This window comes from Somniosus microcephalus, chromosome 18 (assembly GCF_052327205.1).
Source record: "Somniosus microcephalus isolate GS21.2 chromosome 18, FLI_Smic_1.0, whole genome shotgun sequence".
Taxonomy (NCBI): Eukaryota; Metazoa; Chordata; class Chondrichthyes; order Squaliformes; family Somniosidae; genus Somniosus; species Somniosus microcephalus.
In genome coordinates this window covers 27,075,714-27,099,538 of record NC_141004.1, presented here as the reverse complement: position 1 = coordinate 27,099,538, position 23,825 = coordinate 27,075,714, and the positions used below count along the sequence as shown (strand labels likewise).

The following is a 23,825-nucleotide window of genomic DNA, read 5'->3' as shown; positions in this document are numbered from 1 at the left end:
ACACGCACAGATATTCAGGTAGATTTATAGGTGATTCTATCCGGTGATTTATTGACTGAATTTTTCTCTCTCTTCTAGAGGCGATGCTGTCGATGTGTGGTCTTCCTCCTGCTCGCTGCAGCAGTGGCAGGGTTTGCTGTACTTTGGCCAAATCTGGATAAAATCCCTTTTTAAGAAGTTGGAATGAAACACATTGTCACCATCATAAACTTGCTTAAGCCACTGAACGCTGAATGTCCTTTAATAAAACTTTTTTTTTTTTTTTTAAATTTGCAAAAATAATTTACTGGACATGCTGCATATTATAAAATAGAATTAGACAGATGCATAGGCTCACAGAACAGAGGCTTGCTGCTTGCCCTTTCCAACTTGACTCAGATCATGTGTGGAATTCTGACTACTTACCTATGTGACATATTTCAGTTATCAAACGGTAGCCCAAAGCAGGAGGTTGGAGAAAGCTAAATCAAGAGATATTTTACCTCAGATTGCTTTCATGCATCTCGTACTATCAGCAGAGTTATGGAGCAGCTTGTGACTGACCTTTGACCCTCGTACTGATAAGGCTTGGCATAAGTGAATGGAGGATACCTTAACATGGGAGAAAAGGGAACAATTGCAGTAGTTGCATCACATTTTATTGCATGTGGAGAGAACCTGCCTATTGTAAACAAATGCAACATCTGTATCAATCGAATATATTTGAACAGATGTTGATGAACCATGGATCTTGCCATCCCTCGTCAATGCCTGGCTAACCTCAAAGCTTTAGTCCTTGAAAATCTCCACAGTAACCTGCCTCTTATACTAGAGTTTCAAAATCAGGATTTGATAAGGGGTCGGGAGGAGAGCAGTTGGAAATCTGTTTGAACCCTAAATACAGGAGCCCCTATTGGTGAAAGGCCAGGGATTTGCACAGTGAATAGGGGCTGCCCAAATGTCTTAAGTACAATGAATCAAACTCAGGCCAATGAAAGTACTTACTGCTGGACAGTTAGGAATCAATAACAAAAATGGTGTCACTGTTTTGGGAGAGAATGGTGGATTTTATTGAGGAAAATACAGCACAATTATGTGTAATAGAAAACCTGTGAATCACCATTTTGATCGCAGAGCTCATTTACACTGGGGAATCAAAGAAGAGGTTAGTTCTGCTATAACTGATTTCACAGAGATTTTATTCCTTATAAAATCATTCTGTTGATTGACGGAATTAATGTGATGATTAACTGAACAGAAGCTCACTAATCTCACTAAACGTTTACATTTCAAATAACAATTGTGACGCACACTCTTGTTTAACAGAGGTACAGCTCAAAACTTAGAACAATAGTGTTTTACCACTTTGCATTGATGCTCATGTGAGAACTTGCTTAAAGGTAATCATACAATACTACCATAGTCAAATAGTAATTCACAATATTGACGTCCACATAGTGAATGTGCCTACTTTACAACCGCTGAGTTAAATGGCTATGGTGTCTCTTGTTTTCATTTAGTATGTAGGATTCAAATGCATCTTATGTCACTTCAGAAGATAGAGAATATCAGCCATGGCGGACATTTTTCATAACAGGGTAAATTATTAATTAGGTTTATTCATGAACAGAGCTATTTTAAGATGCAGGCAATTGGTGAGATTTTGAATAGTTCAATACAGAACCAGAAGTCTGGAAGCAGTTCACAAGGAGTTCATCAAACACACCACTCAGGCAACTCCCTTTGAATTCTACTTACATAAATTTGAGATGATGCATTTCTCAGAAGGAAATAAACAACCTTGTTCCTCAATGAAAACAGAATAGCATGTTTATTGCAATGATATGTTTCATCCCCATGTGACATGGCAAGATGAACTAAAGTTGACAGTTCTGTAATATTTAAGCTCAGGATTTCACTTTAGTCTAAACACAGCTTTCTTTAGGTAATTCTCAGCAGCTCATTCTGATGAGATTACAGGTCGAATACATTATTTACATAACAATCCAACAAACGAGTCCAACAAACTCAATTGATGAGCAATTCATGGAGACAGTTAACATGAAGTGCTTTGGCACCACATGAATTTTGCAATTTGTATGTCAAAAATACTTTGTTCCCTTCAAAGTGAACCAGACTTCTTGTCTATTGGCGACTCCTATTTTTGGGAGTGCTATTTTTGAACTACTACATAGGACAAACCATGGACAACAGATTCCATTTCAGCACAGTCCACTTTACAACGTATATGGTTAACACCCCCTCCTATTATGTCATTGTCATTGTTAAGGTATAAAGGGGAGTGAAAGATGTATTTACATCGAGTATTATTTACTGACTTCAAAAATGGCAGCTGAAAATGCAGTATTTTTCTTTATAGAGTGTCAATAATATTATTTCAAGATGATGGCTAGTCTCCAGCTATGTTTAGTTCTTTCATAAACATTTTAAATTGTACGCAAACCTGCTGGTGTAGAGGGTGCAGAATGGTAGAGCATCTTTGGGAACCTTGGGATGATGAGATCCATGCTCATTTCCCCACTCACTGGGTACCCAATCTTGACTATGCTGTTGCAGGAATGGAGTGGGTGGGTGGAATGAGATGGAGCCGTCACTGGACCTTTATCATGCACATCCGAGTAGCTGGCCAACAAAGGCACCGAGTGTGGCCTGGAAGAAGTTACCTGCACCATTCTCTCAGCTAGAGGAGGTGAATGGCCCAGGACGGACAGGTAATGAAAGAAATCTGGGAAGGCAAAAAAAAAAAATGGCTATGTACTTTCATAAAGAATTAGCCAGAGGTGGAAGCAAAACCAATTTACACTTGTGCTGAAGCTAGGAATGGCATATGCCTTCCTAATGAGATTTGTTTACACTCACAATGACAATGGTCCTGTCTTGGTGTGCATATGAAAACAGCAGGAACTGCCAACCCATATAGATGAAATATTGCAAAAAAATCCAAGAATAAGAACATGCTAAGTTGGGATTTCAAAGAACTTGGACACGTGGCCAAAATAAACCCATAAATATTTGTACACCGAGTTAAACCATGGTATTCACCATGCTGTGAATTGCTCATAATCCCCAAAACACAGTCACTGTGCTCATAATTTAATACATAGAACTATTGCTCTATACAGACCTTACTTGAACTTGCTGTGAAATCAACAAGCCTAAAATGAATGTTTATGATGAACTTTATCTTGATTTTCATTTACAAACTTTTTTAAACTTTTCCTCTTGAAAATATTTGTATTTTTAAGTGAAGATATATGGATATATACAATGTGTAAAATATTATTGTCATTGCTGTTGTAAAGACATTGTACAGCTGTTAAAAATAAATTCCCTGGAGCAGGATACAATTATGATGCCTTTTTTGTGAATTTGTCAAAGGGAACATAATGACAAGGGGTAATTTGCAAAGCATGAAGCCTCGCTACTGGGGAGCAAAATCAACCCTAACTATATTATAGTACTATCTTTGATCCACGCTCAAATCTATCAAAATTAATTGTGAAACCCAATGAAGAAAAAGGCACTTAGATGATATAAACACTTCCGAACTTGAAAAAAAGTTTTTACATATATTTTGCTACAGATGTTAAAAATACTGGACAGAAATTGAGATAACCAAACAGACACATGCAAATCTACAAAGTGTTTTTATTTTTGATGTACCTGTCCACTGCACTACAAAGGCCAGTGCAATATGATGCGGCCATTGGTAACTGTGCCAAGAGATGAAGTTGACCCTGGAGATTGCTGGACACAAAACGTTTGTTCAAATTGTAGTGGGATATTAATAGGTATGCCACAGATTTCCTCGAGCCCACACATCCTCCAACAACGCTGGACTGTGTAAAACACAAACCTTTTAAGTCTTTATACAACAATAATGAATTATTACTTGTATCATTACTACTGAGGAAACTCAATGGTGTAATCTTTGTGGTCCAGTTCTCTTAATCAATATCAAACACGTCGTATTATATTTCTATGTGTAACCGAAGATCTAAAACTGAGGTATCAGTAATTGTCTTTGTTTTTTGCTAAATGACCATTTGTTCCAAATATATTTATATTACAAATATGGAGTTATGCGAATTTACATAAAAGGGCTTGTTGTCCAATACACAAGCCCTCTCTGTTGCAGCCTTTCTTGTTCCTCTCTATTTTATCAATGCATCAGTAAGTGCTCCTCTGAACTTCCATTTCGTTCCACAAAAGCTCCAAACAGACTGTCCTACAGACACTTTCTCCTTCCATCATCCCCATTATGTTGAAGTCAAAAATGATTGCAGTCTCCCATTCAAACTCCCACCATTATGTAAAGAAGAGGTGACATGCAAGAGACTCAGAATAATGATATAATCACTACTTCCTGTTTTAACTTGTCTTATATTTTACTCTTTTTAGTTTTGGTAGTACCTCCACTAGTGGCTTTGGTTTCTCAATAGAGAAGTTGCCACACCAGCAACTATAACAACAGAGTGATTGGTAGCGCAATGGGTGTCATGACATCCTGGAGTGGGTTGCCTCTTTTATTTTAAATAAGGTTTAACTAAAAAATTACATTGTAAATGTTGTATTACAGCAGATACAGCATGGATTGCAGAGAAAATATCAGTCAACATGGCAGCAGTCACTGGGAACAATTTTGCCAGCCCTGGGGAGGCGGGACTGCCGGGAAAATGGCAGAATCTGGGGGCGGATTCCCAACCCGCCCCCGACCCACCTCCGTGCCATCTTCCCAGGAGGCGGGTACCCGACCTGCGTTGGGAGCCGCCTCCTCAAGGCGGGAAGGGGATTAGTGCAAATTAACTGTCTGTTAACAGGTAGTTAACAGGCAGTTTTTCGGATAATCCCTATTTTGCCACCTAAAGTGTGGGCTTCCCGGCGGCTCCGAACCTTGTCAGGGTCAACGAGGCGAGCCGTGGGTCTGCGGGGGTCAGAGATGTCCGGTGTGCACATGAGTGCAGAGGTAAGTGTGTGAGGTGAGTGTTTTAAAAGCTTTACTTACCTTTGCTTTTTCTTCTTCCAGGCTTTATCGCTTCAGGTCTTGGGAGTCCCTCAGCTCACCGGCAGAGAAAGCAGAATGGCCCCTGCATTCTCAAATGTAGCAGCCTTCTGCTTTCTGCTCAGGAAGGCTTTCTAATTGAGTCTTGAGTAAAGACTCAACTTAGAAGACAGAGGGCTGGATTTAGTGAATGGAGGCAAGTTGGAGGCGGGAATGCTGCTTGTCGTGTCAATGTCGCGCTTCCATCCTCGCCTGACCAACCAGAGGGATTTTCCCCTGATTGAGCTTGTTAAGCCCGCCCCTGTGGGCTTAGCAGGCCAATTAGGGAAGAAGTCACTGACAGAGCACATCAACGTCAGACGTGCTATCTGTCAAGACTTCTTGAAAGAAGAAATGTCAGCATTTGACAGCTTTGTGAAGCTGTCAAACACTGACATTCTCTTTAGTTTGATGAGTCCTTGTGTTCAGGACTCATCAAACCTTTCAAATTTGTAAATTTCACATGGCTGTTGGATTGGAGGTTCCAACAGCCAGTCTGAGAAATTGACACGGAGGATGTCGGCTCTCCCAATCCACCGTGGCCGAAGGAAGAAAACAAGGTAAGTGAACACTTTTTAAAACTTATTACTCACCTTGCATACTTACCACTCCACGCTTGCACCCATCACTCACCTCTACATCTTACTTCCAGGTGCCTCCGACCACCACAGACCTCCTCCACGTCTCCTCCAACCCGGCGGGGTTCTCCGAGGTCGGGAAGCCTTCACCTGTGAAGGTAAAATGGCACTAATCCTTTTTCTGTCTGTTAACAGGCAGTTAAAAGGACTAAATGCCTTTCCCGCCTCCAGGAGACGGGACCCGAATCTGCACATCTTCCCGCCTCCTGGCAAAAGGGCACGGAGGTGGGATGGGGGCGGGTTTGCCATCCACCCCCACTTTCTCCGAATTTACCGGCTGTCCCACCTCCTCAGGGCTTGGAAAATACAGCCCAGATTGTCAGTGTTTGACAGCTTCACAGAGCTGTCAAACTATGACATTTCATTTCATCTGTCAAAAGCTCTTGATACATGAAATGTCACTCGCTGACGTCACCTGTAACCGCTGGGCGGGCTTAACAAGGTCAATCAAGGGAAAATAGCGTGGGTTGGTCACAAGTCAATGGAGGTGGGACTAAAACCCGACAAGTGGGAGTCCCACCTCCAAAAGCTCCCCACGAGAAAATCCAGCCTGAGTTTCTGAACTGGCCTCCTCCTGACCTTTCCATGAATGAACCTGCTGGAAACCTTGAAAGTAGCTGAAGGGGTCTTTGCAGAAGTACATATGGCTATTAAATGATTTAAAAAAAGATAAATTCAGAGAACCACTTCAAAAGTGCAGTGGTTCAAGAAGGCCTACCACCTTCTCAAGGCAACTAGGGATGGGCAATAAATATGGCCTCGACAGTGTTGCCCACATCCTGAGAATAAGTCAAAACAAAATCCAAAGAACCACTTCAGAATAACGGGGCATTGGCTAAAACTGGAGTAAGGCCATTCTAGGACTGATGTTAGGAAGAAATTCTTCATCTAAAAAGAGTGGTCAGCACTTGGCATGCTCTTCCAAGTAGTATAGTGGAGGCAAAAATGTTAGAATCATTCAAGATCCAGTAAGATGACATGATGAGAGGTATCAAGTAATTGATTTCCTGGATGAATGAGCTAAGAAATTTGATACTAAATAGCCCCCTTCATCTGTATTTTATTTTGTGAAAACATATAACCAAATTTAACAACAAGGAAGAGTTAAAGCAATATCAGCATGTGCCACCAAAGATAGAGATATGGTAATATCCCTGAACCTACTGTTTTATTGCATTTACTGGTTACCAGTCAGGCTGTATGTCTTGTGTTAGTTGCACAGGTTCAGTAGAATCCATAAAGTCAGGGGAGCCTTGTGAAATTCATTGATGAATTTTATAATAGCGTTTTTAATTGATTTTAGGGGACATTGATAAATTTCATAGGGGCCCTCTGACTTCATAGATTACCACTGACAATTGTACAGCCTTAGTGACTGGTACAAAGAAGTGCTACACTTCCAAGTAAATGAAGTGCGGTTAAATAGAAATAAATACTGAGCAGGTCAGGCAGCATCTGTGGAGAGAGGAAGATAGGAGCAACATTTCAGGTCTTGCGTTGCTTTGTCAGAACTCCACAGATGCTGCCTGACCCGCCGAGTGTTTTCAGTATTTTCTGTTTTTATTTCAGATTTCCAGCGTCAGTAATGGCCCAGAAATTCGGGTCGGAGGCTTCCCGCGGGTGCAAGCCCCCGACCTGCACTTACCTTGCGCGCCGGCAGTTGAGCTGTGGACCCATGTGGGATTCCGATCCTGGGCCTCCTCCAACTGCCGGCGAGCAGTGCTTGCATATCCCAGGGGCGCAGTTAGTTTGCTGCGTCCCCTGGGATCACGTGGGCCATGGAGAGCCAATGGTAGCAGGGAATGCTTCATTCATAAGTTTGACAGGAACTGTCAAACCTATAAATACTATAAGCCCTAAAACATCACTAAAACCTCAAATACATTTTTTTTTTAAATCACATTTTTAAAATAAACTATAAAATTACATGAAATAACAATTTTAAACAATAATTTAAATTTTTGGAAAAAATTACATTTTCTAACAGGCTAAAAATAAACTTACCTTTCTTTAAAGTATTTAAAAATAATAAACTTGTGGAAAAAGTTTTAATTTTAATTAATTCACCACTTACCTTGTAAAAAGCAGGCCTTGCGACTGCTTTTTACATGTCTAACTTCTGGAGACTTACCCTCCCGGGAAAACCTGCAAAAAAAACGCAAGTTCGATGCGCACGCGCAGCCTCTCCGGCGTACGCGTTCGACTTCTGAACCCCTTCCTTTAAGGGAACGGAAGTGCCGGTTTCCCGCACATGCGCAGTGCATGCACGAAACCGGCACTTCCATTGGGCCTACGGGTGAGTACCCCGTACGTACTCACCCGTGGGGACCTGAATTTCTGGGCCAACATTTTGCTTCTTGCATTTAAATAGACACTTTCCAAATTACACAATATTCCCAGTTTATACAATATTTACAGTGTAATTGCAGGCTGACAGACGGTCTCTGTGGAAATACTGAGTTCAGAGAAAGTGGACTGCTTGTTAAAATCTGACTGCAGATCCCTGTTCCAAGTCTCTATGTTGCTCTGTAAATCCAAGTAGAGGATTTCCGGGACACTGAACGAGTACATTCGATGTTTGAGGTTTTCAGTGACTCTGGGACAAAACGCGGATACAGAGAAAACCCGAAGCTCAGTCATACTCAAACAATTCTCAAAACTCTTATTAAAATCAAACCAGTATGAAACTGGGAACCCAAGGAGAAATCCAAACAGTGTACATAGGTTCCACTCTGAAGAGAAAAGTTCACTGACGCTAACAAAACCTGATTCACTCCTCTCCCTTTGAACCACTTGGGATTTCAAGTGCTGCAAAATAAGGTCCAGCTGACCCTTCACTTGTTTAGTAACACATGCCTCCGCTAGTCCTGGGCTGTCTCTATGCACAGAAACATCAATGACTGGAACCCCATTTTCTTGCAGTGCTCTTTCCAAGTGCCTGATGGTTTTGTTTAAGTTGATTATTAGTACATTGTCCTCAATGCTGAGGAGGTGTAAATCTTGAGAGAAGAGTCCAGTTTTCTGTATCTCCTGGACATATTTATGGATCTGTTCGGCTTTTGCTAGACTGTAATCAAACAGGAAAGTGGGCTTTAATCCCAAATCTACAGCTAGGATCTCAGCAGCAAGATTTAAGCAACGCGATTCAGAGAAATTTTTCCTTTGCTTTATCCTTAAGGTTTTCTGTGCAGCAAAGATCAGTTGCTCCTTCTGTGCAGCCTCCATTATGACAACAATCGCACTGAAACACAAAACACGTTCAGAGATAAGTACACCATGGAAAAATCATTCTAGCAACTGATGGGGCCCACACAAGTAGAAATTTGATTTTTTGGGGGCAAAAATATCTAATGTAGGTCATTATGGTGAGTGACTGAATGAGTAATCTCAATTGTGGTACCAATAACTCTCTGAACATTATGTAATTCCTATGTATTTATACTCTGGTATTGCTCCACTGTTTTTTTTTTAAAAAGGAGAATGATGAGCTACTCAAGCCCACTATTGTTGTCTCCTCTCCTTCCTAACCATTTAGTACTGGCAAAGGGAAGCGGTGAGAGATTGGAAAATATTTCTCTCAAAATTTGGACAGACAGGTCTGAGGGGCAATTAAGTTTTCTCTTGATGTCCCATGCGGACTTTTGCTCCTGTACTCCAATATCCAAAAGCCTGTAATTCTTCTCCCTTACTCCTCCTATCTGAAGGCAGCAATTTACACAGGAATCCAAGCCCACAGGCACCGGCAGCTCTCTGGAACCTCAGCCAAGAGGCTATTCTTCAAGAGGGGCTATCAGCAGGAAATCTGACTGTGGGGTATTACTGTTTGGCATGCTATCCTTCCGGACTTCCACAGGACGATGACTTTACAGCAGCCAATGTTTCCCTCCTGTAGCCAATGTGGCACCCCCCACCCCCCCCCCCAACTCAGAAGCCAGCGGTTGAAACTAGGACCTTCCTGGTCTGTGGGTTCAATGTCACAGAATGAGGTACACTTACCTATTAAATAAATAATTATTTACACCAGATTTTAATTTTTTTTAAATGCTGCAATACAGCTATGACCCTTTACAACATTCCCAACATTATTTCTGGCAAAATGGAAAAATTGCAAATAAAACCCATGCTTTTCAGAGGAGGTGCATTCCAAGATTTAACCCTGATGTGATGCAGTGATGAGTTGCCTGGATCTGCAGAGTCCAGGGAGTGAGACATCAGCCCTGGGAAGGCAGCCTGGCCCGGGGTCTCCATGGCAACCGCCCTGCCTGTCCCGTATGCGCGACCGGTCGAGCCCTCCAACTTCATTCATAAATCAAAGTGAATCATTTCGGAAACAAAATGTCGCCCGATTTTACCCGGAACTCACCGTTATTTCGTACAGCCAAACTCTCCGGCGATTCACACACACATACACAAAAAATTCAGGGGAAAAAAAAACTGGACACAAGGACAAGGCGGCGGTGCACCTCCTTATTATAGCGCATCCCTCTGATTTGCCACGACTCTAACCGCTTTAAGAAGAGTTTGCGGGCTCGGGACGGCGCGGGGGAGATTCGCCGCCTCCCTCTGTCACACCGGGCACTTTCACATCCGCCATCTTGGAAATCCCACCCCTGGGCATTGTGGGAAGCACCGAGTGTGACAAACAGCTAGTGCGCCATGAAAGGTGACCCACCACGGCCCAGCTCTTCAATGTGTTACATGGAAGGTGCAGCTCTTTAAAATTATGACAAGTTTTGACAGAGTAGACGGAGAGAATGTTTCCACTTGTGGGGAAGAGCACAACTTAGAGGCCATCAATATAAGATAGTCACCAAGAAATCCAATAGGGAATTCGGAAGAAACTTCTTTACCCAGAGTGTGGTGAGAATGTGGAACTCCCTACCACAGGGAGTGGTTGAAGCGAATAGTATAGATATTTTTAAGGGGCAGTTAGATAAGCATATGAGGGAGAAGGGACTGGAGGGATGTGCTGATAAGAGTTAGATGAGGAAAGACGGGAGGAACCTCAAGTAGAGCACAAATGCCGGCATGGCCTGTTACTGTGCCGTATATCCCATGTAATCCAATGTAATGGTTGTGGTTGTTGGAGGTCAATCATCTCAACCCCAGGACATCGCTGCAGGGCTGGTTGGGCCGAATGGCCTGTATATCCTATGTAATCCTATGTAAAGCTCAGAAACAGGCCATTCGACCCACTATGCCCATGTTTAAGCTCCACACAATCCTCCTTCCACCCCTCTCCATCTGATCCTATCAGTATAACCTGTTGTTTTCTCCCTCGTGTACTTATCAGCATTCTCCTGCCCAAGTTGGTCTATCTTGACTTGAATGGAATCTTAAAAGAAAGACTTGCATTTATATAGCACCTTTCACAGCCACTGGACATCCCAAAGCACTTTGCAGCCAATGAAGTAATTTTTGAAGTGTAGTCACTGTTGTATTGCAGGAAATGCAGCTGCCAATTTGTGCACAGCAAGCTCCCACAAACAGCAATGTGATTGAAGGATAAGTATTGGCTCTTTTTCAAAATTGTGCCATAGGGTCTTTTACATCCACCTGAGAGAGTAGACAGAGCCTCAGTTTAACATCTCATCTGAAAGACAGCACCTCTGACAGTGCAGCGCTCCCTCAAGTGTCAGCCTAGAGTATTGTGCTCAAGTCGCTGGAGTGGGACTTGAACAACCTTCTGACTCAGAGGCAAGGGTGCTACCAACTGAGCCATGGCTGACACAGATTATCTTGTGCAGGTAATCCATAGATGCTACTTCTGAAGAATTATTTCTACATTTTTTAAAATTCTAGTGCATAAACTCTTATCATAGTGTTTAAATATGTCAATCCTTCTGTTTTATTAAGTTCATTAATTTGCTAACTGGGTTGGTCTAATAACTATAATTATCTCCGTTTTAAATGTATTTAATGTTGCAGCTTCCGCAGCTCTCTGGGGTAGCAAATTCCATACATTTACTACCCTCTGAGTGAAGAAGTTTCTCCTCATCTCAGTTTTGAAAGACCACCACTTGCAGGCAACCTTCCCCTACCTCGACAACGTCACCATCTGCGGCCACAATCAGCAGGATCACGACTCGAACCTCGAGAGGTTCCTGGAAACCGCACAAAAACTCAACCTCACCTACAACGAGGACAAGTGCGTTTTCAACACCACGCGCCTCTGCATACTAGGCAGCGTGGTGGAGAATGGGGAAATCGGACCAGACCCAGACCGATTGCGCCCCCTACGGGAGCTGCCCCTGCCCAACATTCCCAAAGCCCTGAAAAGGTGCCTGGGGTTATTTTCTTATTATTCCCAATGGGTCCACAACTACTCCGACAAAGCCCGCCCCCTCTTGAAAGCATCCTCTTTTCCGCTCTCTGCTGAGGCCCACGCCGCCTTCAAAAGCATTAAGCAGGATATTGAGTGGGCCACGCTACAGGCAGTGGATGAGAACACTCCATTTCAAGTGGAAAGTGATGCGTCTGACTTCGCCTTGGTGGCCACCCTCAACCAGGCGGGGCGGCCCGTAGCTTTCTTCTCGAGGACCCTCCAAGGGCCCGAGATCAGACACTCCTCCGTGGAAAAGGAGGCCCAAGCCATCGTGGAGGCAGTGCACCACTGGCGCCACTACCTAGCCGGCAAACGCTTCACCCTACTTACCGACCAGCGGTCGGTAGCGTTTATGTTCAATAATAAACAGAGGGGGAAGATTAAAAATGATAAGATTCTTAGGTGGCGGATTGAGCTCTCCACCTTCGAGTACGACATCATTTACCGGCCAGGGGCCCTTAACGAATCCCCTGACGCCCTCTCACGAGGGATGTGTGCCAGCGCCACCGGGGATCGGCTACAGACCCTCCACAACGACCTCTGCCACCCAGGGGTCACGCGGCTGTTCCACTTCATAAAGTCCCGTAACTTACCCTACTCGATTGAGGAAGTTCGGTCTCTGACCAGGAACTGCCGCACTTGCGCTGAGTGCAAGCCTCGGTTCTACCGCCCAGATAGAGCCCACTTAATCGAAGCTACACAGCCCTTTGAGCGGCTCAGCTTAGATTTCAAGGGCCCCCTCCAGTCCGTCGACCGCAATGTTTACTTCCTGAACATTGTGGACGAATACTCCCGGTTCCCATTCGCCTTCCCCTGCCCAGACATGACCAGCGCCACGGTCACTAAATGCCTCAACAGCCTGTTCTGCCTGTTCGGTATGCCGAGCTACATCCATACGGATAGGGGGGCGTCCTTCATGAGTGAAGAGCTATGCCAGTACATGCTGTCCAAGGGGATCGCCACGAGCCGTACCACCAGCTACAACCCCCGGGGTAATGGCCAAGTGGAGCGAGAGAACGGGACAGTATGGAAAGCAGTCACTCTAGCTCTAAGGACCAAGGGCCTCCCTATCTCCCGCTGGCAGGAAGTCCTCTCGGATGTGCTCCATTCGATACGGTCGCTATTGTGTACGGCCACTAATGCCACGCCTCATGAACGAATGTTTGTCTTTCCCCGGAAATCCACCTCAGGCGTATCCATGCCGTCATGGCTCTCCACCACAGGTCTGGTACTCGTGCGAAGGCATGTGAGGGGCCACAAGACGGACCCTCTCGTGGAGCCAGTACACCTAATCCACGCCAACCCCCAATACGCATATGTCCGGCACGCCGATGGAAGGGAGGACACCGTGTCCATAAAAGACGTCGCCCCAGCCGGCATCGACAACAACCACGGCAATAGCAGCAACAACGATCACAGCAACTCTTACCCACCCACTACTCTTTCATCACCCCCGGAAGAACATCGACCAACGGCACCCCCACCAACTACCCCTTCAACAACCCTGGCGGCACCCCCGGCAGAGACCCAGGAGACTACCGGGGACACCCAGCCGACACCCGCGGCACCACAACAGCCACGTCGGTCGCAGAGGACTATCAAACCCCCAAACAGACTAAATCTATAGAAGGGGTGAATGTGATGAAATATTCCATTCATCACTGCCTGTGACTGTGGTCGGTTTCAGTGTCATTTCCCTTCCCCCAGTCCTCATTGTATTGTTTATTGGAATGTGCTGGAATGTGCTGTGTGTGTAGGGCTCCGCCCATACCTGGCCCCTTTTGTAAGCTAGCTCAGTCTGGCCTCAGTCTCCAGAAGGAAGATACCTCTCTCTCTTACGTGTTACTTTCTAAGTTAATAAAAGCCTTGTTTTGTTTCGCTAACATCGAGTCTCGGAATTATTGAGGCACATCATGAACTATAATAATTTTCACTGTATTATAGACAATCATTTTTCTAGAATATGGTAGAATAACAATGGTCCATCACACTATGCTACATTTTAAACTGAAGTTATTTTACTTAAATCAGGAACACGGAAGATATAAAGTGTTGATACTGATTATTAATATGAAGCATGTTGTATATATAGCCTTATTCTTCGAAGAATATTAAAAGCTTATTGCACTGACAACTGATTTAAGTATCATACAACTGTAGTGATCACAGGCTTCATATAATCACCCTGCAATCACCAGAATCAGAAGAGATCAGTAATCACAGGCAATGTTTGACTTTGCCAATTAGGAAACAAATGTCTTATTTTCATTGAATCCAAGTTCATCTGTACTTTAAATTGAAGTCCTGTTATTCAGAGCTCTTGCTGCAATGCAACCATCAACTGGACAATCACAGGTGAACTTATTGATTCCATCTACACACGTAGATCCTGGTGGGCAAGGGTGCATGAGCTCACACTCATTGATATCTGAAATAATATGAACACATGTTGATTATGAACCACATTATTTGCTGTTTCTGTAATAACATCTTACCCTTTTGAACAGAAGTGGATGGTGCAGTCCTTTAGACACTGGCCATTAACCTCTAAGAGCTGGATTCCAATCCAGAATGATCAGAATATAGTCTCTGCTGGCAGTCAGGACCCTTTGGGTAGGGTACATAGAATCTTACAGCACAGAAGGAGGCCTTTTGGCCCATCATGCCTTTGCCGGCTCTTTGAAAGAGCTAAATCCAGTTCCTAGTGGACACGGGCCAACGGCGCAAATCTGCCTCACTCAGGAAGGCCACAGGATGACGTGTGGGAAATTGTCAAAGTGACACACTGGTGCAGTACAGGGTGCTCTCCTTCTGATGGGGCTGCAACATGGCGTTGCAGTGGAACAGAGGAAGCTTTGCTCTGTATCCAGCTATGCTATACCTAACCAGGGTTCCTGAAATGGAAAGTCTTCCATTCCCCAGCATTAACGCTCCTCATATTAATGAGCACAAAAACATTTAAGTAAAAAAGATAACATATTGGTAGCTAACTACAATTTATTCTGGTGATTGTTACTTTTGTTGAGTACATGTATGAAATACGACTTTAAGTTACCATAGACGGGGTCAACATCTATGTCACCCATGAAGACACAAGTGTTGTAGACCTCAGTCCTATCATATTAGTAGCTTAAATATATGGGCAGATAATCTAATGGCAGGCGGCTGATGTGTTTTAGCACATTGGGGACCCCTTTCTTCTATTACTGGGCGCAGAAGCCTGAGGCCTACAATGCACAAGGTGCCCAGCATCCTCCAGTACAAGTAGCAAGCACAAAGAGGGCTGGGAGTCTGCACACAAGGCGAAGGTAGGCTCATTAGCGGCTGGAGCAGCCCAAAGGCAATGGGCGCTCAAGGTAAGGCAGGACTACATTATGAAAAAAAAATCCCTGGTACCTTTGCCTGATGCCCCCCCCCACCCGCGCCCCTACTCCATGGGTGGTTTCCCCCTGTCTCCCCCGGCCCAGCGCCCCATCTGCTCCTTACCCTGTGCCCAGTGCCGCTACCCCTCACATTGAAAAGCTGCCTGGTGCAAAGGGAGCAGCCTGGGGGCCTCGACTGGCTGCTAGAACCCGACATTCTGCCCATACTAGTCCCAACACATCATGAGTGACGTGCCCAAAATGGCAGACAGTTTTTGTAAATGGCCTTGCGTTATCTGGCGAGGTCAGCTCATTTTTGTGCAGGCACACGCAGGGCCTGGTTACCAATAATCTTACCGGATTATCTGCCCCATACTGCCATACTAGTTAATAACCCACAAAGATTGTACAGATTTCCAGCAGCAACCATTTTCACTTAACAATCTAGCAGTTCCTCTCCGACTGTGAAAGAAACGCAGGACGGAAACAGGAGCAAGATTGTATTATGATATCGCAGTGCTTTTTTGTATTATGAATTGCACTGAAAATATGCAAGAGTCATTTGGGGAGATGTTCGTCTTTATTGCGCCTGGGATACACTCTGTTCTCAGGCACAGCAAAAAGAAAATGGGGTAAGGGGCGGAAGCCCATAGCATCAGGTTTCTGCTATCACGGCGCTATCCCTGGATGTCATGGGGCCTCCCCAACTTCACTCGACCAGCACCTGGAGTAGTCACAAGCCCAGCGTGGACATTTTAATGAGGGGGAAATGTTTCAGGCCTTCCCGCCTCACTTTCTTCTTCATCCGGCCTTGCTGCACTCCAATGGAGGGGTGCCCTAGGAAACTGGGCAGTAGTGCTCACGCCACAGACAGGAGGATCTGCAGAGGCCCTGTGGGGGTGGGGGGGGTGGCGGCTTGGCGATTCAAGAGCCAAGTTCAGTCATTTATTTTAACAAATCTCCGCGCCCCTTCTCCCGCAATGATCTTATAGCCTCGACCCCTTTTGGTTGCTGCGCTCCAGCTGCAGCCAGAGGGCCCCAGTGCCAGTGAGCAAAAGCTGCACAGCTACCCTCTTGTTGTCGTTCCTGCTTACCCCCACCCCCCTGCAAGGATCCCAGTGCAAGACTCTATTAGGGGACAGGCCTACACCAGGAGTGCACTTGAGCTATGCAAATAGCTCAGGACAGGAAAATAGAGGCCATTCTCAGGTGCAGTACAACACTGGTGTACGCAGTGTCTGACAGGGGCCCCAGGGGAATTCCGAGAGCAAATCTGTCCTATTGATTGTAACTGCACTGTAGCCTTTTCTCTCGATAAAAATAAATTCTGTAATGAAAATTCTCTGACCTATTTCACAGAAGATTCCACTGAATCCTCCAAGACAGTTGCAGGAAATTTCACCGTAGCCATCCACACAAGCAGCATTATTTTTACAGGGAGATGCATTACACGTAGTCCCTCCTGAGAAAGGAAAATGAAATTGGAGCGTTTTTAGTTCTAGCTGACATCAAGTGCAGAATGATGTTTTCTACATTTAGCACACATTATTTTGACACATTATTTGGATAGATTTCCCTTCACAGAACCATCTTACAAGTTTAGAAATGACTGCTACCAATATCCACAGATATAACTCCTCCACTAAAGTAGATAGGGGAACTGATTTGAATGGGTTGCTCATTTGTCCATTGATCTCGGCAACTGTAATTGATAGTCTAATATTTCTTAACCCTTGTCCACCTGTTCCCTTTTATATTCTGCCACTACATTTTACAGTTAAGAGGACTAAGTTATTATTTTGTCAAGTATTGAAGTTGCACACATCAATTCAACCACTTTTCCCATATATTAATGGAGTGTTCGATAGGTCTGCTGCAAAATGTCGAACACCAAGTTCTTGCCAGCTTTAGGTAGCCTTCCTATTAAGAGAAAGAATTAGCTAAGCACTCCAGCCAGACGTTCCTCAGAATATTGCCAGGATGGAGCCCTGACTCCCTCCCAGGAGAAGGACTGTCTTGTTTTGGAAGGCCAAGTAATGCTATTAGAATGCAGGAAAGAGAATTTTCTGTGTCTCACTCCAGAGACTCGAGCAAAGAAATCTAGGCCGACACTGCAGTGCAGTACTGAGGGAGTGCGGCACGGTCAGAGGTGCCGTCTTCCAGATGAGACGTTAAACCGAGGCTCCATCTGCCCTCACAGGTGGCTGTAAAAAATCCTATGGCACTAATTCGAAGAAGAGCAAGGGAGTTATCCCTGGTGTGCTGGCCGATATTTATCCCTCAATCAACATCACTAAAACAGATTATCTGGTCATTAGCACATTGCTGTTTGTGGGACCTTGCTGTGCGCAAATTGGCTGCCACGTTTCCTACATTACAACAGCGACTCCGCTTCAAAAGTACCTCACTGGCTGTAAAGCGCTTTAGGATGTCCTGAGGTCGTGAAAGGCTCCCTTTTTAATTTTAAATGAATTATTTATTTTGAAATAATTGCATAAACCGGAAAATGGCTTTTTTGTTGTTGGAAACTGCTTTCGTTCGTTTAAGTAAAGGCTCTAGCTACTCAGGTAGTGTGATAAATCAGAGAAGGCATACCTGTGTAGAAATCCCAGAATAATTCCTTGAAGAAAGAAAAGAAAAATCACTTTAATAGCTGTGCACTTTTAAGGCCACAAAACAATTGATCCTAATTAAACACAGGCTTAGGCGACTAGGGTTTAATTGTTGCATGCACAGGGAACTTTGTGGATTGGAATTTGCTTGTCAACTTGCAGGCTACAGCTCAGAATTACCCAGCACCTTTTAAAATTGTTTTGCCTCTGCGCACATTAAAATTTCTGTTCTAGGCACTAGGCACCCTCTTGTACATTGTTTAAGTGGACATTAATCAGACCAGAGCCCAGTCTGCACAATCCCAGCAACAACTAGTCAAACAATCGCATTCACTTTCCATCCCCAACTGAAGTTGACGGCCTAGAAATTCGGTGGGGTTAGCGCCCAATTAGAGGCGTTAGAGGGTCTTGCGCCGGAATTATAGCTGGTAATGAAATTGCGTTGGGCCCTACCATCGGCGTTAGCCGGTAGCGCTGCGCCGGCACCGATGACGTCATCGGTGTGCGCAGCGTCCCGGTTGCCGTGGTAACCCGGCCCCAAGCCCGAATTCAGTTGCGGCCGCCTCGCCCGTGGCAGCCGCAACCAACGATTGTTGAAAGGGATGTTACACACCTTTGCGCCGGCGCATAAAGGTGGAGCGGCGGCCGGCCGCTTTCCCGGCGGCCGCCTGCCCGCACCTCCCTCCCCGGACTCCTCCACCACCCCCCCGCGGCATTGATGTGTGTGGCCTGCGAGCCCGGCTCTTCCCCGAGGTGCCGGGCTCATTTGTCGGGCGAATCGGCCGGCCAGCGGTCGGCTGCAGGCAGCTCCTCCTTAACAGAAGGAGGAGGCCTGCAGTACCCCAGCCTGCCGCACCGCCTCGGGTGCCACAGCGGGGGATTAGCACCTCAAAACTGCACTGAACGCCCATAATGAGGCGCAAAAACCCTCCATTAGCGCCCGCCGCCGTCTGGGCCCGGGGCAACCGAATTTTCGTCGGGCGCAGCGGCATTAACGCCGGCGCAAAATTTCGGGCGCTAAAGCCCTGGCGGCCCCACAACCGAATTTCTAGGCCGACATCTTTAAATTTAGTTCTTCCTCTGAAAATGATTGTGTTCCTTGTATAAAGTTCCAGTTCAATCCCATGCCAGTTATTTCTCTGGTCAGAAGGTAAGAACATTTAGGCCTGGATTTTCCTATCAGAAGCGCATCCAGACAGCACTTCTGGCCACCAGGGCGACCTTGCCCTGACCCCATCACATTTTCCTGGGTCGGGGGTCATTATCATAGGTAGGGCGGTCTCCCAAGACTATTATTGGGAGCTTGCCTCAGGAAACAGATTAAAGGGGCAGGCCAGTGATTTTAAAAACTGCGAGCAACAACATAATTAACTGAGACCCAAAGAAGTAGATCTGAGCGTGCTGCAACGGAGCACAGAACCACCAAGTTTTCATACTCCTACGTAAAGGTTTTATTGGCCCAAATAAGGAAAGGAGGGAGCAGTTAGTTACCTGGCACCGAGGGAAGGAAGCCAACCAAAGTAATGGTCCAAGCACAGTTAAAGGAGGTGCCGCAGTCAGTCAGTGCCATCTCTACCAATCCCCATAAGGCAGCTCAGTGTCATAAGAGGTTCAGTGACCTTACCAAGCTAACCAAGGTAAGAGGAGACAGTCACACCTTGTAACAAGCAGTGTAAACAACACGTTTCATATTACAGCCACCTCATTATTCCGAACACCTGAGATCTTCCCAGTTTTCTGAGCAGGGAAAGAATGAGAATGAGAAGACGGCAGTGAGAATGGGACAAAGAGGCTAAATTGAACCTTAAAACTTAGTCCTTACTGTTTTCGCATCATCTTCAAAAATCTCTCGGGCCTCTTCTTTGTTACAGATTTCTTCAACACACTCTCTTTCCACATCCCCTTGTCTCCTCTCCTCGAAATAACTGTTAGCTCTGCGGAACCGAGACAGGAACCGTGCAGCAGCTGATTTCTGTAAAAATACTCAATAATGCATCCATATTATTAAAAACCTTATGCATCTATTCATATATTGTTATATCGTTATATTGTACCATTGTAATATGGTTGATTCGGAAGTGCTTTTCTTTAAAATATGTCAAAAGTCAGGAATCTAAGCTGGAGTTTCACTGGATACAATGAGACTGGTGTAAAATTTCACAGGATATAGGGCTGTGATAGGGAATCTCACAGAATATTGAGGGGAAAATTGTGACAAAGTTCTTTTCAAAAATTATTTTGGTGCTAAAGTAATATGGCCTCAAAAGATTAAATCAACAAAATGACTAAACTGGTAGTTATTTGTTTATTCAGCTTTGGTTAACAGTCGAGTCAGTTTAATAACAAACAAGGCCCAAGAAACGAACTTCCCCGCATTCCTGTCAAATATACCCAGGCTCACAATCATCTGCTCAGTTATAACACCAGCTTTGTTAGTCCTTGGTCTGTGACCTTTACATAGTAAATTTTATGCTGTATCTTAATTTTATTTGTATGTTATGAAATTTTCACTTTAACACGTTACCCATTTTAACACACAAGATGCTTGGCTCCTGCAGACTGTGCTATGATCAGGATAGGTATTGGCCTGATACCCAGAATTTGCATATTTGGGCCCCGATTTTAACTCCAGGCGGGTTTCTGGCGGGGCGAGTTAGAAACTCACCAGCTGCAGCAGGTAACAGGCCCAGGTGATTTTAACTCCCGGGCCTCATTAACATGTTGCCAGTCTGCTTCCTGCCTGTTTCTGCTGGAAAACAGGTGGCCTATGGCTGCCCGTCAGCAGGTAAGTAGGTGTAGTGAGGGGGGTTCTGGGAGGGTCTCGCACAAGGGAAGGGGGGGGGGAAGCCTGGGGCAGGGGAGGCCTCAACTTTCCTTGAGCCCATAGGAACCATCCTGCTCCTCCTGGTCTCACAGGGAAAGTAAAAAAACTTACCTTAAATGGCCTCGTCTGGTCCAGGGTCCTCTTGTCTCTTGACTTTACCTGGCGGGTAAGCCGCAGCGGTTTTCCCACTCAGGCCAGCGTTAAATTAACAGTCGGAGCCAACGAGGACCCTGTCCGCTTTGTGTGGGCTGCTTAGCCACCTGTCCAGAAACCTGTGTCCAAATCGCGGACAGTGGGATACAGGCAGCTCCAGGTCATGTCAGTAACCCGGGCATTTTAACTGCCTATCCAGCCCAGTGTCTGCCAGGTAGTTAGGGTTAAAATCGTTATTGATCCGTCCACAAAATGCATGTTTCCAATAGTTTAAGTACCCTAGTAGAAACCATTCCAAATACCATTATTCTAGTACCACATAAAGCCAGAAAGAGTTACATGCTAAGTTTAAAGTCATTAATGTATTTGCACAAAAACTTTAATTTTTAAGAAACAAAATTGTAATCCTGTTCCTTGAGCTCAACTATGCCTCGGGCGATAGTGCAAAGAAAAGGCACAGACAGTTCACGATAGAGAATGAAGACCTGAGAGTGGCTGATCGCCAGCGGTCGACAGGCAGTGGGTGCAAGAGTTAAAGTGGCAGAGAACGGATCAGATCAGCAATCTGTTCTTAACCAGAGATTGACTCTCTACCACCTGTGGAAGGAACAGAGGGAGCCAGGGAAAATACGTATAAAAATATGGGGAACAAATTGCTCTGAGAATTATCATGAAAAGAGCTGATACTTACAGTCATTTGCCTGGCAGCCAAAGAGAAGCAACAACATTATCCCATAGTTCAAAATGAGTGTCATCTTGCTCAAATTTATCGTCACAGGAGAAGTAAGGTGCGGTATTGTACAAAATAATTCTACCTCACTCGAATTGATGTTTCACTGTTTATATAGTTAGCGATTTTTTTTCTCGCTGCTGATGTATTTTAGTTAATAAATAACCAATTATTTTGAAAGGTTATCACAAGAGTTCACAGAGCACTTATTCCAGAAATTCATTGCCAGTATTGTTGATATCGGCAAAGAATATCACTTCTTTTTAGGGTAGCCATGCATTGTAACCGCATCGCACAGTGTACACAGGATCAATTTTTTTAATGCCGGTTTTGCTTTTCTGTGGTAGAATTTTCCACTGGGGTTGTCCCAATTTCCTGCTGTAACTTCAGCGGAAGATGGGCGGAAACCCTAAAGAAACATGCCTGTTCTGCCCAGTTTCCCCCTGCTGTTTCAGACCAAGTCAAAACCTGAGAACTCAACTACTTCCTGGTTTAACACGTCCTGCAGGTAACTTAACCCCACTCGTCTGCAGGCTTAAGTTAATCAGGTGCAATTCTGGCTTAAACAGCAGAATTTATGGTAAAACATGTTTTTACCCTCAATTTACTGGGAGCTGGTAGATGTATTGAAATGAGCATAAGAAATAGGAGCAGGAGTCGGCCATTTGGCCCTTTGAGCCTGCTCCGCCATTCAACAAGATCATGGCTGATCTTCTATCTCAACTCCACCTTCCCGCACTATCCCCATATCCCTTAATTCCCTGAGTTTCCAAAAATTTATCGATCTCTATCTTGAAAATACTCAATGATTGAGCCTCCACGGCCCTCTGGGGTAGAGAATTCCAAAGATTCACAACCCTTTGAGTGAAGAAATTTCAGCTCATCTCAGACCCAAATGGCCGAGCCCTTATTTTGAGACTGTGACCCTGTGTTCTAGATTCCCCAGCCAGGAGAAACATTTTCTTAGCATTAACCCTGTCAAACCCCTTGAGATTTTTATATGTTTCAATGAGATCAACTCTCAATCTCTCCTCATGGGGCAATCCCCTCATCCCCTCATTCCAGGAACCAGTCTGGTGAACCTTCATTGAACTTCCTCTAAGGCAAGTATGTCTTGCCCATTCAGTCAACCTTGTAGTGTATGTAACGTTCCACCTTTAAGAGAACTATTTTAAGGGTTGCACTACTTTATCTTGGCTACTGTATACTGTAATACCGGTGGTGACCACACCGGTATATAAGTGCTGTGTAAGGATTTGTTGGGCAGATTCGCCCTGACCTTCGAATAGTAAAGTCCTGTTAAAGTTACTCTTGTAGTCTGTGTATTAATTCGCCATATAACACACAGACTTTACAGTGGCGACGAGTTCGATCTTACCCTGCGGCAGCGATACATCCGAAGCAGTTAACGAGCGTCGAGAAGAGGCATCCGCCCTCGTCGTTCTGCTGAGAGAAGACTCGAGTCTGCAGAGCAAGGAAGAAGGAAGAATTCAGACACGAAGCCTTCCATCAGCAACAGGCAGTGATTGTCCCTTCTGTCACGGTGGTGAGTGAGCCGATCAGCCACGAGAAGCAAGTCGGCCACGTTGACTGTGAGTAGGGGGGAAATAAAAAGAAACGGAGGATAAGGGCGGTGAACTCGACCACGGTCGGGGGAAAGGAGCCGGACAGAAGTCGGGGCCAGAGACGCTGAGACTGGGGCAGCGTAGAGCACGGAAGCCGCGGTACAAGCGGGAACGCAGCCGGTGTGAGAGACCGGGCTACAAGCAGGCTGGGAGACGCAACAGCGTCGGGAGACAGCTCGACCGCGACCGGCGAAAAAGGCCGGGCAGCTACCGAGGCCGCGAGGCGCTGCGACCGGGATCGTAAGGCGCGGGAAGAAATAAATAAATAAAACCGCGGAGAACTCAGCCGCAGCCGGGGGAGGAAAGGACCGGACTGCGAGAGGGCTGGGGAGGCGCGATTGAAAGCCGCTGAGGGAGAGACAGAGCCCGAGCGAGCGGGAGAGCTTCAGAATAAACTGAAGCCGGCGCGCAGGCTGCGAAACCCGAAAGCCAGCGGTCGTCGCCCGAGGGCAAAGCTTACCCCCCCGCCAGAGGAAGACAAGCGCGGGAAACCGCCATCCTCAGAGGCGGGGAAG

At 45.3% G+C, this 23,825-nt stretch overlaps 3 protein-coding genes across 4 annotated transcripts in view; 1 reads left to right on the top strand and 2 right to left on the bottom strand.

Moving 5' to 3' along the window:
- The window catches only part of traf3ip3 (TRAF3 interacting protein 3), a 72,647-nt gene extending 69,297 nt beyond the window's left edge, over positions 1-3,350 (top strand). The window contains exon 15 of one of the 2 annotated variants that reach the window (XM_086011256.1): positions 79-3,350. In XM_086011256.1, coding sequence (XP_085867382.1) covers positions 79-174 — 96 coding nt within the window. In that variant the 3' untranslated portion in view covers positions 175-3,350. The remainder of the gene's footprint in view (positions 1-78) is intronic. The other variant, XM_086011257.1, reaches the window with a different exon arrangement.
- A 3,373-nt stretch (positions 3,351-6,723) lies between these two features.
- c18h1orf74 (chromosome 18 C1orf74 homolog) lies at positions 6,724-10,347 on the bottom strand. The gene is made up of 2 exons (XM_086011259.1): positions 10,043-10,347; positions 6,724-8,920 (listed from the first exon to the last, which is right to left on the bottom strand). The coding sequence occupies exon 2, from the start codon at positions 8,902-8,904 to the stop codon at positions 8,092-8,094; it is 813 nt and encodes a 270-aa protein (XP_085867385.1). The 5' UTR covers positions 8,905-8,920; positions 10,043-10,347; the 3' UTR covers positions 6,724-8,091.
- A 3,576-nt stretch (positions 10,348-13,923) lies between these two features.
- LOC147105165 (uncharacterized) overlaps positions 13,924-23,825 on the bottom strand; it is a 44,970-nt gene continuing 35,068 nt past the window's right edge. The window contains exons 7-11 of the mRNA XM_086011789.1: positions 21,647-21,774; positions 19,801-19,961; positions 17,962-17,986; positions 16,715-16,828; positions 13,924-14,432 (exon numbers count right to left, since the gene is read on the bottom strand). Coding sequence (XP_085867915.1) covers positions 14,296-14,432; positions 16,715-16,828; positions 17,962-17,986; positions 19,801-19,961; positions 21,647-21,774 — 565 coding nt within the window. The 3' untranslated portion in view covers positions 13,924-14,295. The remainder of the gene's footprint in view (positions 14,433-16,714; positions 16,829-17,961; positions 17,987-19,800; positions 19,962-21,646; positions 21,775-23,825) is intronic.